The sequence below is a fragment of the Schistosoma haematobium genome, chromosome 5, assembly GCF_000699445.3.
Source record: "Schistosoma haematobium chromosome 5, whole genome shotgun sequence".
Taxonomy (NCBI): Eukaryota; Metazoa; Platyhelminthes; class Trematoda; order Strigeidida; family Schistosomatidae; genus Schistosoma; species Schistosoma haematobium.
In genome coordinates, this window is record NC_067200.1 from 11,379,064 (window position 1) to 11,398,078 (window position 19,015).

Genomic DNA, 19,015 nt, shown 5'->3' on the forward strand with positions numbered 1-19,015 from the left:
AACTACGTATTTTGACTAATTCAAATTGGTATCAGTTAATGTGGAGTATGGATGTCAACTTATTTATTATATTTGAACAAAAGGGGTCTGAATACAGATGCATTACACAAGTCAATTGATTTGTGTATGGGTTGTGATACTATTCAAGTGGTTTTCTTAGGGGGCTACACCCGGTCTGATTCATAAAACAGTGAAGCAACTTCAGGATATGTAATCTCATGATAACCGATGACCAATAATTGGTTCATATTCCATTTGTTCCTTCAGGATCCTAGAGCCAGCCTATGCACACCATTGGTTTGAAATGAGGGTTTTCCAACTCCCCTAGATGGAGTGTGCGTGTCCACTAACCCGGTTAAATCTCCGGACATTCGGTTTTCATCCTCTCAATTTCGTAGACAACACCCCTGTGGCGAGAATGCAGTGAGTAGGACTTCTGTGTTAGTGGCTGTATATGGGTGGCCATTTGGAGATGGAGAGTTGACTCTCCCTCCCCACCTTCGGTCGTACCAATACACTATCCGATAAATGCATAAGTTAGCAAATGAATTTTATTTTCAGAAAATGATCGTAATTTCATCATTACATGTTGTAAAACTTTATATAATTCGGATTTAGTCAGTCAGATATAGTCAACATTGAGCCGGATACAGATGTACACTATCCGAAGTTGTTTTATCACAATGATACGGTGATATGAAGTTAACAACATCAATATTAAAGGAGTTAAAATAGTGTAAAAGACTGAACATTAAAAATAAAGAAACGAAGAAACAGAGTGGAGATGTATGTAGAAAGGACTACTTTAGCTCAAGATCTAGAGGGAGATAAACAATAAATGCATTTGGACTGTTATGGACAGTTATGAACAATTTCACTCAAAATCTTCAGTCAACTATCATGGTTATCTCGCTAAACTTGATCAGATAGTTTGCATCAACCAGAAGGCTTAGGTCAATGGTCATAAACGTCATGGACTTATGCTACCTTAGTTTGGCTACTCCTTAAATTTTTCCAACCTACTTCTGTTGCAGCAAACATTGCTCATATCATTTGCAGTTTAAGTTTCGTTTCAACACGACTTACATGTTATGAATACATTCTAATGAACTGATATTAACAAATATTATTACTAGTTTCCGTTTACCTCACATCTTTCAGGGAATCTAGATTAGTATCCGTGTTTACCATTACCTATTATCTACAAAGATAAGATTTATTGAAAATATATGACACCATCGCGAAAGTAAGCTGTCAAACTGTTATATATCTTGATGAGACTATAATTTGTGAAAGATATTTGAACGAAGCGAAGTGATCTTGAGACAACTCATCTAATTACTAGAGTCAAAAGAGGCCAATAAATTAGTATGAGGGATTAGGATTAGGATTTAAAGTTATAATTCATACCGATAACATCCTAACATATAGCAATAAGACGTAGTGTACACGAAGCTGAATAATTAAGACTAGTGGGCATATAAGCAAAGATGCATGGTGACTAACGGTCCTACAGTAGCCGGTGAGGAAAAATAGGTTCACACTCGATTAGTCCTCTCAGGATTCTGAAGCCCATGTGCATCATTGGTTTGGAAACAGGATTTTCCAGCTACCCTAGCTGAATGCTCCGTGACCACTAATTCAGTTTAAGCGTTGAATATTCGCTTTTCGTCCTCTCAGTTTCGTAAAATACAACCCTCTATGATAAGGCAGTGAGTATGGCTTTTCTGGCAGTAGAGTGAGGTCATATGAAGACGTCACAATAGTTAGAACACACTCTCCTAGGCCCGACTGTACTGCTGCATTTTTGGAGACAGTCAATAATCGACAACCAGAATTATCATCTTTGTGTTGTATTCAATAGATCATTAACTACAACTTAAGATACTACTTTGAAATCGAATCATTGTTTATTTAGGCTACTAATATATTATATTATGATGTGTGCTACTGATGTCGACAGATATAAGTAGTATGTATCATCAATCAATAGTGGAGTGCCTGGAGACAGAAGGTGAAGAAAATCAAGGAAACGAGAACAGGAACAGTGAGTGATTGGTATGGAAACGACTAAAAATACGAACTCTTAATTTTTCTTTCCTAAAAATCTTTTTGTACAACACACTAAATGTCTATTTATTAAATCACTTTGATATATAGTCTACACTAAATAACTGATGTTATTCAAATATGAGACGGATATATTGCTCATCTTAGGACTTAAAAAAATAACAACAGAAAATTGAGTACATTGAAGTTTCAGTTAATCCATTTATTCATTGTAACTGGAACATAATTATCCAATGCACAGGTTCAAGTTCCCATAGTATACCAGAACTACGAGTAGAAATTAACAAGACCCATAGTAATAGATCAATCAAATTAAAAGTAGTAGCAATGATAATATATCAACAAATATTAAGGGTGTTTTTACAAAACCAAGAGTTTTCCGAGAGAGAAAACATTTTGAGGTTTTTGTCTCTTCTTATTTACTCCCTTGACAATCACTTCAGTGTCATAAAACGTCGGAAATCTAATTTTCTACTTATTGGAATTCTACCGATAAGTCCAGGGTTCAAATCTCTCGAGGAGGGATTATGGATGAGCACTGCTGAGGAGTCCCACAATAGGACGAAACGTGCGCTCAGTGCTTCCAGATTTACCATGGTGGTCTACCTTCAATGAGTTCATGATCTCAACTATTAAAATGACTATAATATCCACAAAACCCCTTCTGATACTAAATATATATTTATATTTATTGTTTGGCTCTTTATTAGCAGGAGATAAAAACATAATCTATATTTGTTACTGTTACCAGTTTTGAAGCATATTACTAACAAACATAGATTACACTTTCTGATTAATGGTCTGACTTAATAGACGGATGCAAATTCCAAATTTTCGCATCCTTATCTTTACACAAAATCAACTTTATACTAGCCTACTTTTCACGTTGATTTGGGAAGTGAATATACGTAACGCATGTCTGAATTTTTAAGTTGACGAAAGTATACAGCCTTATAATCTCTACTTGGTAATGTACGCCTAACCTTAGTAATACTTCGTTTCATATTTCGTGGAACGTAATTTTTATGTTTAAACTTCATATTTCACAACCATAAAGTAACGTGAAGTGAACTTTTATGCAGAGTAATTGCCCGTTGTTGGGAAGACGAACAAACTCCCCTGTTTACAAGCCGAAATCCAATTGACCAATCGGTAAATACGACGTCAGCAAAGTTATTTATAAATCCTGATGAGTCATACAAAATTGTCATGACTGTAATCAATCACACGAAGTTTTCAGAAAACATATATCATAAAATGATATTCCTAGTGTAGGGCCAGTGAAATGTCACTGAGACATAGCCAAATCATTCGGCAGTTGGGTCACCGAATATCGAACGGATCATCGATCCCCGTCAAGGTCAATGACAACCAACGCGCACAGTTAATCGTATTTCATAGACTGGCGCATGTGGTGGTCTCGCTATCCTCTCTGTACTCATTCTTACTAATATATTTCCATAATAACGTCCTTTGTGTTATACGGTCTTCAAAGTATCCATAGTACTTTGATACGTCGAAGGTGTAATCCACGTTAGATGCTGACTGCGAAGTGTGACTTCGAAGTTATCTGGTTCGTCACACGAATCCCATCTAACTCGAGTAGACCTCTAATCATTCGACATAGATCATCTAGTTGGTTATCTACACTAGAAACAGATAACTAAGCTGATATACTGTAAGACTACCATCGAATTCCATAAGTAGCTTGAAAGAGTTAACAAAAAAACAAACTAAACGAAATTTTTTCTTTAATCAAAAATAGCCATTTCATGGTAGATAATCACAAGTATATATCAATAGGAATGAATGGAAACTAGAGGAATTCAAGATTCATAACATACTACTGAAATGAATATTTTAAAAAAACAACCAAATATTCAAAAAAAAGGGAACAAAATTGTAATCAGCTGAAAAAGAATAAATCAACTTTATTAATATAAAAAAAATAATTACTCAATATACAAATACATAACTGTTTGTAAACAATAAGTGTTCTAATGTAAATAGATGTTTACGATTATTATTATTATTTTATTTCTCTTCAATGGATTCAAACGAATCATGATTTAAAAAATAATAAAAAGAACAAAACTCCACCAAAATCATCCACCTGAGCTACAAATCTTCCACATCATCTCAAGAAAACAGTCAGACAAATAAGGATGTAAACAAACATGTCATCATTGGTTATACTTATTGTATTCAATAAGAATCTTTCATTATTTGAATAGTCACTAAGTGAAGAAGAATAATAACAACTAAGTAACGGGATTTTATGTACATTTAACTAGGACATTAGAATATTATAACGAAAGAAAGAATTACAGAAAGGAAAATTTATAAAAAAAAGCTCTCCAAATTTCAAATAATAAAATCCTCCACAAAATTGAGAATAGTTTTGAAAAGACAAAAGAGGAAACAGGAAGACTAATCGTGATCATATTTGTTCTTCTCATTCTTCTTCTTTTTCATCATCATCATCATCTTCTTTCAAGAATCATTCTTTCATTCTTTTACATTAATCATTCAAAATATAATTAGAATTGAATATAGTTTGAAGAGAAACAATATGGTTGAGAATGTTTTTAATGGATAATATTTAGTATGGAATGGGTTGATATTATTGATTATCATTTTGATTGGTAATAATATTTTGAAATTTTGGTGCACCATTATCAGTAGTCACTGAATTAGTAGTATTAGTATTTTTCATGTAAGTTAATCGACCCCATGGTTGAATTTCACCGCTTGTCAACCATAAATTCATTAATGCACCAAACCATGCTATTCCTGCAGCTATACCGAAAACAATCATCCAATTTTGAATGCTTGACTAAGGTAGAAAGAGAAGAAAGAAGAAGAAGAAGAAAAAGAAGATGAGCAAACAGTAATGGAAAATGTATAATAAACGATTAATCAAATGGACTTTTACAATCCTTAACAACGGAGTGATTAAAGCATTCATGATCACCAAGTGGAGTATAAAAATCGATAAGAGATCAAATAACTCTACGCTCATATTATACATTGGTATCATTTTGGAAATTACTAAAAATTCAATGGAACTGGATATCGTTTTATTTCTAATAAGGGAGTTTTTAGAAGTGTTTGCCTAAGGAATTCTAAAGGATCATGAAAGGTACTTCCACGAATGCGTTACCATTTAGATTGTCGAGTCATAATTCATATATCTAACTGTAGTAAGTTCGTGTTATTCTATAGTTTCGATATAAATTTTCAAATTTCTAGTAGATGGAAATATCTAATCATTTTGAGAATGAAGCAGTTATCGACAAGTGACATGAATACAGTTATGATGTTATGTCATACATTAAGTGAAATGAAAGTTATGCTCTATTTTATATCAAATCATTCAATGATATCATGTTCATTGCAAGACCTGAAGTTAATTGGTTCGGTAATGGCATCAAGTCATGATGAGTGGAAGTTGCTGAACAGCAATAGACTAATGAGAAACAGTTATTCAATCTGCTATTATTTAATACTTTTCTAAAATTTTGTTATAGATAGGGAAGCAAATATTACTTTTTCAACAGAGAGTAATCCTTTCATCGAAGATGAAATAGCTTAAATGGTAATTAAACCTTGAAATAACATGTTAGTATATGCAATTACATTATCAGTCCCATTATTAATATTTTACCAATATTAAACTCTGACTGAAGACTGTACCAGTGTGAACTGATGATTACTCAAATTCATACTATAGCTATTGGTAATTCATTTTCAAGTGCAGATTTGTATAGTTGATTTTAACCTACACTTTACATGTGAATGCTAGTTATACTACCCAGTTGTCCGAACAGAAGTGGACTGAGCCGAGTTCGAACCTGAGACTGTGACTGAACAGTGAATGCCTTAACTACTGATTCATCACTTTACTTTGGATTTCCAGTGAACACTATATCTGTTATGTACTGTGAGCTGTTACAGTTATTATCATTTTCCTAACATTTGAACAATCAGTTAGATAAAAGGGAACGATCATGACTGTCAAAAGTCTAACAATAACAATATTTACAGTTAATGCATACTTTTCAAGTTTTAAAAATGACTAGAGTAAGTATAGATGGTGATACTCATTTAGATAATTAATTCTTTTACCCGATAACACTCTGACCTCGTTTTCTGCATAAATTTGATTTGTTTTTGTTATTTGATCCTATATCACTGTTATATAACAGGGAATGAAAATGATGTTAGTGATTACTACCCTGTATTTTTTAATAGTAATGATCGGGCCTTTACCTCTTATCTAAGTAAAATGCACCAAAAGTACAGTGCAGCTAAAATACATCTTAGTTTAAATAATTGGCTTTTAGTAAAATGACTGACTTATTGGTTTGAGTTCACACAACCTGATACTTTACACAAGGAATTGGGTAGTACCATATTTAGATTATACGAATCATGTTTTGTTAAAACCTCAATACACCAGCCGGAACTAGGTTCAACATAAAAATAACAAATATTGAATTCTTTTTTTAAAAAAAGGGTGATAAATACACTTACACTATTTCTTGTTATATAACCGATTAATAGTGGACCAAAGATACCTGGTAGAGTAGCAGCAGTATTAGTTACTGAAATTATATTGCCTGAAAATCAATCGACATCATACTCATGTATATTACGGAAACGGTAAAGAAAATAAGTTTCACTTTTACTACACAAATGTTCATCATGTAAATATGGACAAATATCACGAGACTATAATTTATGAACGAACTTATGAAATCACGGGTATCAGGTCTTGGATTTTCATTCATCCATATAGTTAAATAGCAATTCGGTATTATAACTGATGCCAGTTTCTGATGAAAATCCTCAATTTAATTCCTAACCTTAAATTATAACTCTAAATTCTAATCCCAATTCCTTACACTAATTCATTGGTCTCTTTTGACTTTAGTAATTAGGTGAGTTGTCTCACTTTGGCGCTGTTCAAAGGTCTTCCATAAATTATAGTCTCACCACAAATATAATGGACTACTTGAAGGTTGTTTTTAGAAAAAGAGTGTGTGTGTGTGTCCAAAGTCCTTTTTTAAAAAATTTGAGTGGATATTTAACACTATGACAAATATACGATTTCTCAAAAGAATTTTATTTATTTTAGTAAAATCATTTAGTTATCATTTGATAATAAAAAACAATAGATGAACTTAACTAATCTTAGTGTTACTTAATTAGAAGCAGTTTGAGGCTTGATAAATAAATTTTGTAACTTACATCATGAATCAATCTTAGTTAGACCGCTACTGAGAACCACAAAGTACTATATAGTTATTTTTTCCTAGTATGAGATTCATCAGCAGTGACCCCACAGAGGGATCGAATCCAAAACCTTCAGACCGATCAGCAAGTGCTTTACATTTAGACCACTGAGTCGACGCACAATGGTTAAGATGTTCAACTTCCGTCGATTCGTGAAACAGCGCAGACATATTTTAATGCCATTTTTGAGTAACTGACAAACAATCAACATGATTGAACACCGGTTAATTTAGCTTAGTAGACCTTTGTGAATTGCCTCTGGAATTTAGTCACTAGTGCGCACAGGTTTATTCTTAGAACAGAAGGCTTAAAGGGATTGATGAATTTTGTGGTTTACATAATCATCTGCTGTTAATCAGACGACCACGCAAGACAACTGAAAAATAAATGAATCGGTAGAGAAGTCTTTTATACATTTAATTTATATTCCGTGATATTCCCATTTCGTTCATCTATGTTTTATATACTTATTCCAATCAATAGTTTGTTTCTATCGAGTGTTATCAACTTTTTAGAATAACGTAATTTCAATCGATATTTTAGTCATACTGCAACTTGGTTGATGGAATTCGACAGAGAATAATGAACTTGACAGCATGAGATTCATCATCAATACTCAGTAATTATTCAGTTGTAAATATTTCAGTCCGATAGGAGGTCAGTCACAGTCTGAATAACTCAGTGTTAACATCTCAGACTGTGAGACATAGTGCGCACCGATTCCCTCCAGACTGAAGGTATGCCTTGTTGATAAATCCAACTATCATGAATACCAGGTAGAAAAGGATATCCTGTAGGTTGTCTTCAATCATATAATATTTGACAAAGTGCACACAAAGTCAAGTTGTTTCGATTAGTGATCACATTACAACTTGCTTGGTAGAATTTCATTAGTCCTACAGAATTAGAAAAACAAGACATTATCCACTTTTCAGTTGTCCATTATATGAGATTATATACCATTGAAATTACTATACTGAACATAATATTACTTCGACAAACAATAAAAGAACTACTGTGAGTGATTGTTGAAATTTGTAATTATTTTTTTACTGAAACAGCTTTTTGATTTTTTCTATAAGATATCTGTTAACCTGAAGTAAAAGCTGTGCTTTTAGTCACCTGAAGATTATTTCATGAGATATGATGATGATGATGCTACCTTCCGTTTTCATCTTTCTACACCTATAAACATATAAAACGCAAAGAAGATGTATAATACCACTATTATTATATTGAAAATCGTTAAGTGTGATTCCATATAGGGTCGTGCATGTACACTACTATGAAATCCCTAGTTAACTTAATCAATCCCTGGTTTTCGATGATTCTGTAACTAGTGATAGGAACTTCACCTTCGATAAATTTCCTAACACAACAAAAACAAATCACTAGTAATATTCATCACAGATTGATATTAGTTTGGGTACTAGTGAACACTGAAAAGCAATAGATGATAGTTGTTTCACTGAAGTTTGTAGGTTTCATCAGTAGTACACACACACACACACACACACACGAACACCTATGAAAATAAACTAACTAACAAAAGTCTCTCATCCTTAACAATTTGAACTAACGAGAAAAATAAACTACCATTGTAAATTGGGGCCAAATCCAAAGCATTCGATCCATAACCAGCCAAAGAAAACCCCATTAAGCCAATTGCAACAGAGAATAAAACAATAGCGGCCATCCGATTACATCCAACTAAACTGACACATATTAGACTTAAACCAAGGCCACCCAAGGCTAGGTTGATCGAGACGAAAAGAAAATGAAAGCGGAAAGAAAAAGTTTAACATGATCATTCAATGAATAGTTTTTATAACAATGATTACTAAATTAGAAGAAAATGAAATATTAAGGTCACTGATTTACACCAAGTTACTTATCATTTTACTGAAAAAAGAAAAGAAAATGTATTTGAACCGCTTTAGATATGACCAATTAGATAACTGTCACAACTTCATTTCGGACTCCGCTTCAGTAGTATACACAACCAAATTAGATGTTATTGTAAGCATCATACCTATGGATCACAAAGCCAGTATCTAGTGAATCACATTCAACTGACTATTTAGCTCGAAGATCATTTAATCAATGAAGTGGATATAGTCCATAATGCTAATGAAAACTCTATGATTAAACCATTTAGCTTATTTGTGAGTTACTGAACCTTACCCATTCAAAGCAGGATCACAGGTTTCGACAGCTCTGTTAGAAGGAACGTCAAAAGTAATTATTTGTGAATGAATGCCTCCTAACTAACCAGAAATCACCACTGGTAAATAAAGAATGATAGCTGAATCTTTTTAATAATCTTTTAAAGAGTACAAAAATCTTAATAATTTGAATAGTAACTGACAGTGGAACCAGGTAGGCACGTTTACTTCCATTTTTTGGAACTGATCAACTGAATGTACCTGCATTGTTGATGTTCAAACAGAAACTAATGTATGGCTTATGGAGGAAGAATTTATTTGCAAAATCTCAGTGAATGAATTTGAAGTAAATTCAACGTTTTGCTCGGCAATCTGGCCCAAGCCCTTTCAAGGAAATATAATCAAATATAGATAGGTATATGGTTCTTCGGTTGACTATATACTAAATATGCCATCCAATCAATGCAATCATGGGTCATTTAACATGTGCCTAGACGGCATCAAAACCAATGTGTGTCAAATGATCCGATCAACGTGGGAGGTATAAAACCAGGTTCATCGATAGCGAAACATATAATTGAAACGGGGCACAAAATTGACATAAATACAGCTTTTAGAACGTTGTATAGAAATTGTCAAGGACGAATTCTTAAGTTTATTGAAGCCATGGCTATTCGTAAATTTAAAAACCCCTTATGTGTACAAAAACAATTTGTTGTAATCTTGAATTTACCTTGGTAATCCTTAAGTCATTCTATGGACTAGGATAACACGACAATTTCTTATTCTTTCTCTTCCCTTTGTTACTTTTTTACTTGAACTTTCATTTAATTGACCTTTAATAATTTTTATATAAAATGCCCTGACAAGTATATGTGTGACCAGATTGTTCGAAATGTATAGCGCAAATAAATCACATTTTTCAGATCAACTCCGTTTTCTCATTGTTCTATCGAAATTTATAAAGGGGACTAATTGGTTTAAATTCATATTAATGATGTTGAAAGTATTTGCCGTAGTGTGTATGAAACATACGGTGTGTAAGGGGGAGTGTGTTAAGATAACGGATTGTGTGTATTGTGTGTAAGTGTATCTGAGGTGTAAGAAGAAATTACATTGACTACTTATCGCCTCTGATCTATGATTTTTTAAAGATGTCATAGCGTGCATAAAATGACGATAAATAAACAAAATAAAGATGGAGGAATGGATGATTATGTTATTTTACTGTTGCAGTTAATCATTTACCATATTCAGAAAAAACAACTGATTAGAACAGTTAAATATAATTAGTTATTCAGATAATAAGTGATGTATTAAATAGAATAAGGAGTTCAGGTTTACTTATTAATTATTAGTTGCCATGGTGCAACTAATTGTATTGCATCTCTCCTATTAATACTATTTGGATTCGCCCATATGTGTAGTGCTTCGGCTATTAATCTCTCTTTCTAAGAATCGAAACCTTTCTTTGGAATTCTTGTGCGATTGAAATTAATTATATGACCCGACTCTATTGTGTAATATATTGAGATTTGAAGCGAAAGTTAATAAGATTGAATTTCAGACTGAACATTAACACTGGGATGAAGGAACATCCAACCAAAGAGACCCAAACAGGAACAAATGAGTGTCCTGGTTTTCATTGCTACTCACTATCCAACTTTAATAAAAGATTGTGACTAACGGGCAATATCTAGGGAATCCGTTTAAGATGCGATGTACATATTCCTATACGGACTGATCAACTGAAATCTTTCACATTAACCATTCGAAAAAACAAACCTTTGCAAATAATTATGAATTCCCGTTTAGTATTGTTTAAAATCAACATTAGCAAATGTCAAACTGATTCAGTCAATCAAGTTCGGTATTTTCTAAGTAGCAAAACTCTAATAGTTGACATCAATGAGATAATTGTATTCCCCTTTAACCGAAAGTTTCATAATTTGGTCGTCTGAAACAATTGATGTAGCGAGCAATGACTTAACCGATTCGGTTGCAAATGACATAAAATCGATTATTTGCACTATATCCTGAGAAAAAAAAAACTTAGTTGTATGATATTGTACCTATGTATTCACTCAATAAGTTAGTGGTTAATTGGTGTTAGGTATCACTTAATTCAAATTATACAAATATGAGTGTTAAACTGATTTTATGAAAAGAAACATCGCATTCGTGTATTCAGATGTGCGTTTGATTTGTTTTGGAGGTTGAATAAATTCATATAATCAATCTTCGTTTTGTCACTAAATATCGTCAAATTCGGGGTTTTCAATACTAAGCATAAGTCAGTCAAGTAACTCCGTAGGCATAACAAGAGTATTATTCGTTTAAAAATCAGCAAGTGGTTCTCACTGTCATCATCAACACAGGGTACAAGAAATGATCACTTACCTATAACATTATTTAATTTACGTACCGAAGTGGTAGATAAAAATCGTTTAGCGATTACAAAATCTGACAGATAGGCGGCAAATAAACCGACAATCGATTGTGCAATATACGGAATAGATGATAAGAGACCATTCTATGTAAAAATTGTTATTTTTTCAACAACGTAGAAAAATAAGGAAGAAAGGTGAATAAATTGATTTTTCCACTTGTAAAAAAAAAGATTAGGTGCAGCAAAACAACGCAACATTAAACATATTAGTGTTAGGAAAACCATCCTTTTTTCGGTATCCAACAAAAGTGCAATATCTAGCATTTCCGAGCATTCTTCCATTTATTTAATATATATCAGTGCTATACATCAGAGTGTAATTTTTACTGAGGATTTAATTTCAGTCATCTAAAGTTACCTATATGTCTTCCACGAATACGCCACTGTAGCTTATCTTAACTTATCAGATAAAAAGAACTGACAAAGTGGAAGTCAGCGCATGAAATGAAATCCTGCTCTTATGTGCAGCATCCACTTATCAAATAAATGGAAATAAGCCAGATATTATTATTCCCACCCAACGAACTAGGAAAACCATTAGGATCTTCGTGAAAAGAAAAGAGCTCTTGCAAAGAGTTCGCGGCTGAGTACTGGAGAAAGAAAAGTAAACGAACACGTTACAGTTTACTTTTCTGTTTTCTGTGTGCGAATACGAAAATCAGTATCTGTAGCACAGACGGACAAATTACAATCTATCCTTTCCTGTCACTTTCAGGAATTTGGTAACAACCCAAAATCGTCTAGAACTATAATTAATACACTGGTATGGGCGTGGAACTGCCGCAATTATGAGTTACATGTATATGTAGAATAAACACATCAAAGACATGCATTCTACAGTAAACACATAGGCATATATTCATGCTGTCATGAGTATACGTTACATGTGTGTATATAGCGCGTAAATCAAGATTTATACATTCTACAATACATATATAAGTATAGATGCTTCATCTCTCAAGTGTAGGTTACACGCATATATAGAGTGGAGAGACGAAGGCCTGTACACTCAATAGTATACGCATAAGTATAGATGCTACCAACCCAGTTAGCAGACCAGTGGTTGAATAAAAAGTAATCAAATAAATCCATACATAATTCATCGTTAACGATATGCTCTCATCACACTAATGCTATAGGTAAGCTTAGTGTCAACCCTTGAGCACTGGTTACAACACAGTTTATGATCCCAGACCCAATAAGTCTTTCCAGAGTGAATCCGGTCAGGCACTAAAAGGAAATTTTCTCCCAGTACTAACTTTCACGCATGTCAGTAGAAACTTAAACGCCCCTCTCTATTATTCAGATTTTAAGACAAACTGGAAGATTAGCCTTATCTCTACTGGTTTAAGAGGATTGGCCGGTCAGCCTAGTCCCTACTTAATAGCCCACGTTAGCTCATGAACAGAGTTGACTAACTCCATGGCACCACTCAGAGATGCGGGTCGGTCTTTGCCCTGGAAGCTAAATATTGGCACAGATACTAAACATTCATGGACACTTATCTTATCCCAATATAACATAACCTTAACAAATGACAGTCCACAGAAAAACTCCCCTATCAAAGTGTTGACTAGTCTTTATTCTAAAAATGCTTGAGCAATTCGTTTCTATGGCATCATGCCCCAGTGGTGAGGATAATACAAAGACTTTCTTTCTTGAACAAGACGTTAACTATAAGCCTTGTCCGGAAAAAAAAGATCTTTTGAAAAGCATCACCAATTAGATCAAAGTTATTTATTTTGATAGCATTTACAACTTCATTTTACGGATATTTCAATTTTCAGCAAATAAAACATAGACTAAGGTTACCTCCAACGTTTTCAGTGTTGAATAAGTTTGTAGGATCCATTTTTCTGTTCATTTAGTGTATGAATGCTGTATATTGAAGTGTGATTTTCACAAAAAATTCCTCGAGAAGTATCCGTTATGAACACTTTACACATGTTGATTGTAAAACGCAAATATTGTGCAAGTTATAGCTTAAAATAAAATCTTCAATTAAAAATAACACTTCAATATACAACATTCATTTACTAAATGGACAGGAAAATCAACAAAATTGCTTAATTATCAGTATAGGGTTGTGGAGATTATTAAGGTTTTTCGATTGAGATCATGAACCGATTGATATTAGACCACCATTAGAAACCTGGAAGCACTGAATGGCCGTTTCGGCCTATTTTGAGACTCCTCAGCAGCGCGCATCCATCATCTCGCTCACTAGTGACTAGCTTCGTGAGAAAATTCTCGGAGTTCTAGTGAGAAGCCGTGACCAATGGAGCTAATCCGTGTCGATTAGAGACAGATATCTACCCCAGTACAATGGAAGATGGTCGCGCAATTTTTCGGATTGGTTGATGTTAGACACTAACACCATCGGATGGCTGCTCAGTGGTCCAGTAGGTTAAGCGTCTGCGCGCGAGACTGAAGGGCTTGGGTTCGAATCCCGCGAGCGAGATCATGGGTGCCCACCGCTGAGGAGTCCCAAACTAGGACGAAAAGGCTGTCCAGTGCTTCCAGGTTTCCAACGATGGTCTAACATCAATCGTTTCATGATCTCAATCAATAATTCTTAACACAACATAAATACAGGACATTGAAAAAGTTACAGATAACTTAAACTTTAAAAATATATCTGTTTATTCTAATTTGACATGATATAAACGTTAGAACATTAAGAGTCGTTTTCAGTAGTTAATGTTTATCTTCAATTTATACGGTTCTATGTTGAATAATCACTTGAAATCATTAAAAATATACAATGTATTCTTTATAAGTTTGTCAAAGAACACAGTAATGTTTAAAACAATTAGTCCCTTTGACAAATTTCGATAATGTAATGAGAAGACGAAGATTATCAGAACTACGTGATATATTGGCGCAATACATTTCGAACAATCTGATCACACATACTTGTTAAGAGCATTTATATATAAAAATAAAGGGTCAACTAGACTGGAAATGGGGTAAGAGGAGATAAGGATAATAATAAGAGTAATAATAATAATGTGAACACAATTCAAAACATAATCACTCTGGATAATAAGTCAATATTACCAGGGTAGGTTTAAGGTAAGAACAAACTGTTTTTGAACACACAGTAATGTTTACTATTAGTTTAATTAATTAATGGTTACTAGAATAAGTAAGTTGTAAAGAGAAAAAAAAATGAATAGCAAGGAAATCTTTCGAAAGAAAATGAAATGATGAAATTTCCAATCTGTTAAAAACTATGTATTATATATCCCTAATGGTGACAAGATTTATCAACAAACTTGAATAAACAGCTACCTAATTTAATTGTTTCTAATGAAAAACTTAGGAAAATGAATTTTTTTCAAATACTGAGTTGAGTAGAAAGAATGCAGATATAATGAAATCATTCTAAGTAGTTGGCAGGATACTTTGCCTAACCTAGGTTTCTTGTTAGTAGATACTCTTCATCAAGGGGTACTTGGAATCTTGAAGGGATTGATGTGATTTGAATCCCTATCATTCATCTTCATTGTCTGAAATATTACCACTAAACCATTCAGGATGCAGTTAACCCGTTTCGAAATGAGATTTCTACAACTGACTGATCCCTGATTATGGACCTACGTTATATTTATCTAGTTCCCTTACACAGATGATGGAATTCTATGGACTAGTCTGAACTGTGAGCCAATTTAACAGAATGAACATTGTACACACTGTACTCAAGTGTTAGGTTGTTGGATGTAGTACGCGAATAAGCATTTGGTTAACGGTATTTTTATACCACTCTCCTGGTAAACTTTCACTTAATCAATCAAAGGTTAGCATACATTTTACATTCCACAAATTACCGTTAATTAGTTATGCATCTGTTACTCAGTTCTGAATCACAAATGACATAGTAATGCACCGATTTAACTTTTCTATTATGGTGTATTGTAGTCATGTAACTGATTTCATATTATCATGTGAGTTTTTGAGATATAACAATAGAGAATAAATCGGTTGACAGTTCACATATTCTTATTAAGGACTAGGGCAAATACAAGAATCTGTGCGAACTAATGCGCGTTTGGATATACTGCCTATGTCGATGGTCATTAGTTTTGTTGGTTAAGCGGAAGTCATGGGTATTGTTGATGTAGGTTAAACCCCCACATAGTTAACTTAAGAGATTCTATTTGACACCAGCACACTTAGTAGGTATATCGAAATTGAGTTTATAACTAAACATATAGATGTAAATTACGACTCACTTCGGTCATACTGAATCCTAGGACACGACACATATAAGTAGGCATAGATGTAATTAACGAATAGAAAGACCAATTGAAACAAACATGACAAATTATAATTGACCAAACCGGAGCTGACTTAAATATTTGACGCCATGGAACTGGATTTTTATGTAAAACTCTCGTTTCAACTGAAATATTATCTAAACTAAAAAAGAGTAAATTTCATATGAAGGAAAAAATAAATTCAAAGATCATAATCAACAAAGCTATGGCGAAATAGTATGAATATGAAAAATGAATAACATGCTATTACCATATATATTTCCTGTTAAAAAGACTAGTATAACAGGCAATTTGTTTTACTTAAAAGCCATCCTGAATGATATATGTAATAGCCATTACATTGTCCAGGTTAAATTTAAGAGGGACTATTGACATTTTTTGTTCAATTTTTCAATTTTTGCGAAAATAAAGTCCTCCACCAGATAACTGAGCATGAGTCACATTCTAGATATGAGGAATAATGGTATTATCCACTTGCCTAGAACAAAGTGGATAGAGCAGAGTCTAATCAGTTTAGGGGTTTTCTGGAGATTTTTTAACCTTGTGATATAATCCATGCATTGAAAATGGTTCCACAGCCATTCGAGATCAGGAAGTACTTTGAGGCGTGCTGCACAGCTATATTCTTACACAATGGAACTCCTCAGCACTGTGCACCCACAACGCCATCAAGGGTTGGACTCACAACCATCTGGTCTCCAGGCCAGCTCATAATATTTAGACCACTGATCCGGCATTCACTGGTTTTGATATCTAATATGAATCATTTCAAAATATTGCTAAGCCATCTTCCAATATCATAGACAGTTTACTGACTTACACTAAACATGATTAAACTATATTTGCCACCGCTGCTCACTAGACTTATGAGAATCACTTCTCGAACTTATTGATCAGTGAGCACAGGACTATTATTATCATAGGGGGTCCGTAGAGGTACCAGGATGGTCGTTGACGTTCATTACTAAAGAGCCTCATACTAGGACCAAATAGCAGAGCAATGCTTCCTGGTTTTCAATAGTTTTCTAAGGTCACTTCGTATTGTAAACTATAAAATACATATGTGACTGTAGAAATGACCAATTTTGTTTAATAAAGCGTCTTAATAAAATGTGAATCATTCACATTTTAGAGTTTATTCAACCAGACAGATGAAGATTATGGTCACCTAATCCATAAGACAGTCCTAATTAAAAAAGACTGATCTCCATTAAAGTTAAATAGTGGTTAACATTGAAACACAGGATACGTATTTTGTTTCATTTGGGACTCATTAGTCGAAAGTGCCTGCATTACAGTCTTGATAGACACATTAGAACTTTAACCCAATCATAATAAAAGACCTTTCAAAATAGTTTGGGATGCACGTATATAGATAGGAACTGATCGATTGCAGACCTCAACATCACCAATGAGAAGATAAAAGTCCTCATAAATGAAAAACTGTCTATGATTTAGTAATATACTCATTCATGTATCTATGACAGAATTCATTAACAATGTGAACTGTTCTTATGTATATTGATCTCGCTAGTTTACTTTCATTTCATATAACATCACATTCTAAGCGGTTAATAACTTACCATGCTTCATATGTTTTAAGCCACATTCCAGCCAGTCAGAACCTAAATCCATTTTCAAGCTGAAGTCACCATCAATCAAATTAAAGTCTTTGATTATGTAAACTTGAATAGATGATGAAACTAGTGCCGATTAAGCATAAAGTAAGTCACATCCCTGGTAATGTTCAGTAATCCACTGAGTTATTCAGTGAATCCTAAACTTTCTTTGTAGTTTTCAGAATTCAGTGTACGTAATCATATCAATATAACTCTTAATTTTTACAGTTCTGAGATGTTCTTTCGATGCTTAGAAAATTTTATACCTCAGGGTTAGCTAGTATTGTGGTGTATGCTACTGTCGACAAATATAAGTAGTATGTATCATCAATCGAAAGTGAAATGCCTAGCGGCAGAAGTTTAAGAAGATCAAAGAAAATAGAATGAGAACAGTGAATGATTGCTGTGTAAATGAAGGAACAATGAAGTCTGAGACAATTGACTGATATTTGCAAAAGGAACAGTCGAGTTTGAAACAATCGGTTGGCATTTTGTAAATGAAGTATTTACTGTATAGTTCTCAGATTTTACTAAGATGTCCTGTAATTTTGTATTCAAATTCATTAGATTGTCCTCACTTGTGTTCTCCTTCACTACAGTAGGAATGTATACTATCACTAACTGATTTCAGGTATTTAGTAACCAAATGATATGAAGAAAGTGATTGGTTCTATTTCGAATTAACATTCAGGAATCAGACACCTTGTCAGAACATATAACCGTCCGGTCGGTTAACTGAATCTAAACTATAAATTTATTATGTTATTCTTGTATAAACCAGATGTCTGTTTACTCAGTTCTACATGCTTGGTTCAGTTGTTATTGTTACTCCTAATTCTGTTGATATTACTTGTTAAAGAACTGTAGACAATGGCAAATGTAACATGATTAAAAATAAAGCGATCCAACCTATTGTAAGTTTTTTAATATCTTCTTCATTAAACAATGATTTAATGGAAATGAAGCGATCTTGAGGAATTCACTTTAATTTGTAAGTCATATTTGTTACAGACTAATCTCGGTCGGGTTGCTGTAGAGAACCAGAAAGGATTGTACAATTGCTCTGTCTTAATTTGTGAGTTGTCAGCAGTGAACACTCTTGACCCATTCAGTGATCGAATCCGCGACATTCTG

General features: G+C 33.5%; 1 protein-coding gene across 1 annotated transcript in view; it reads right to left on the minus strand.

The window, feature by feature from the left end:
* Positions 1-3,804: 3,804 nt before the first annotated feature.
* MS3_00009148 (uncharacterized protein) overlaps positions 3,805-19,015 on the minus strand; it is a 40,371-nt gene continuing 25,160 nt past the window's right edge. Inside the window, exons 7-11 of the mRNA XM_051217480.1 lie at positions 16,218-16,404; positions 11,934-12,066; positions 8,965-9,120; positions 6,607-6,692; positions 3,805-4,906 (exon numbers count right to left, since the gene is read on the minus strand). Coding sequence (XP_051064892.1) covers positions 4,694-4,906; positions 6,607-6,692; positions 8,965-9,120; positions 11,934-12,066; positions 16,218-16,404 — 775 coding nt within the window. The 3' untranslated portion in view covers positions 3,805-4,693. The remainder of the gene's footprint in view (positions 4,907-6,606; positions 6,693-8,964; positions 9,121-11,933; positions 12,067-16,217; positions 16,405-19,015) is intronic.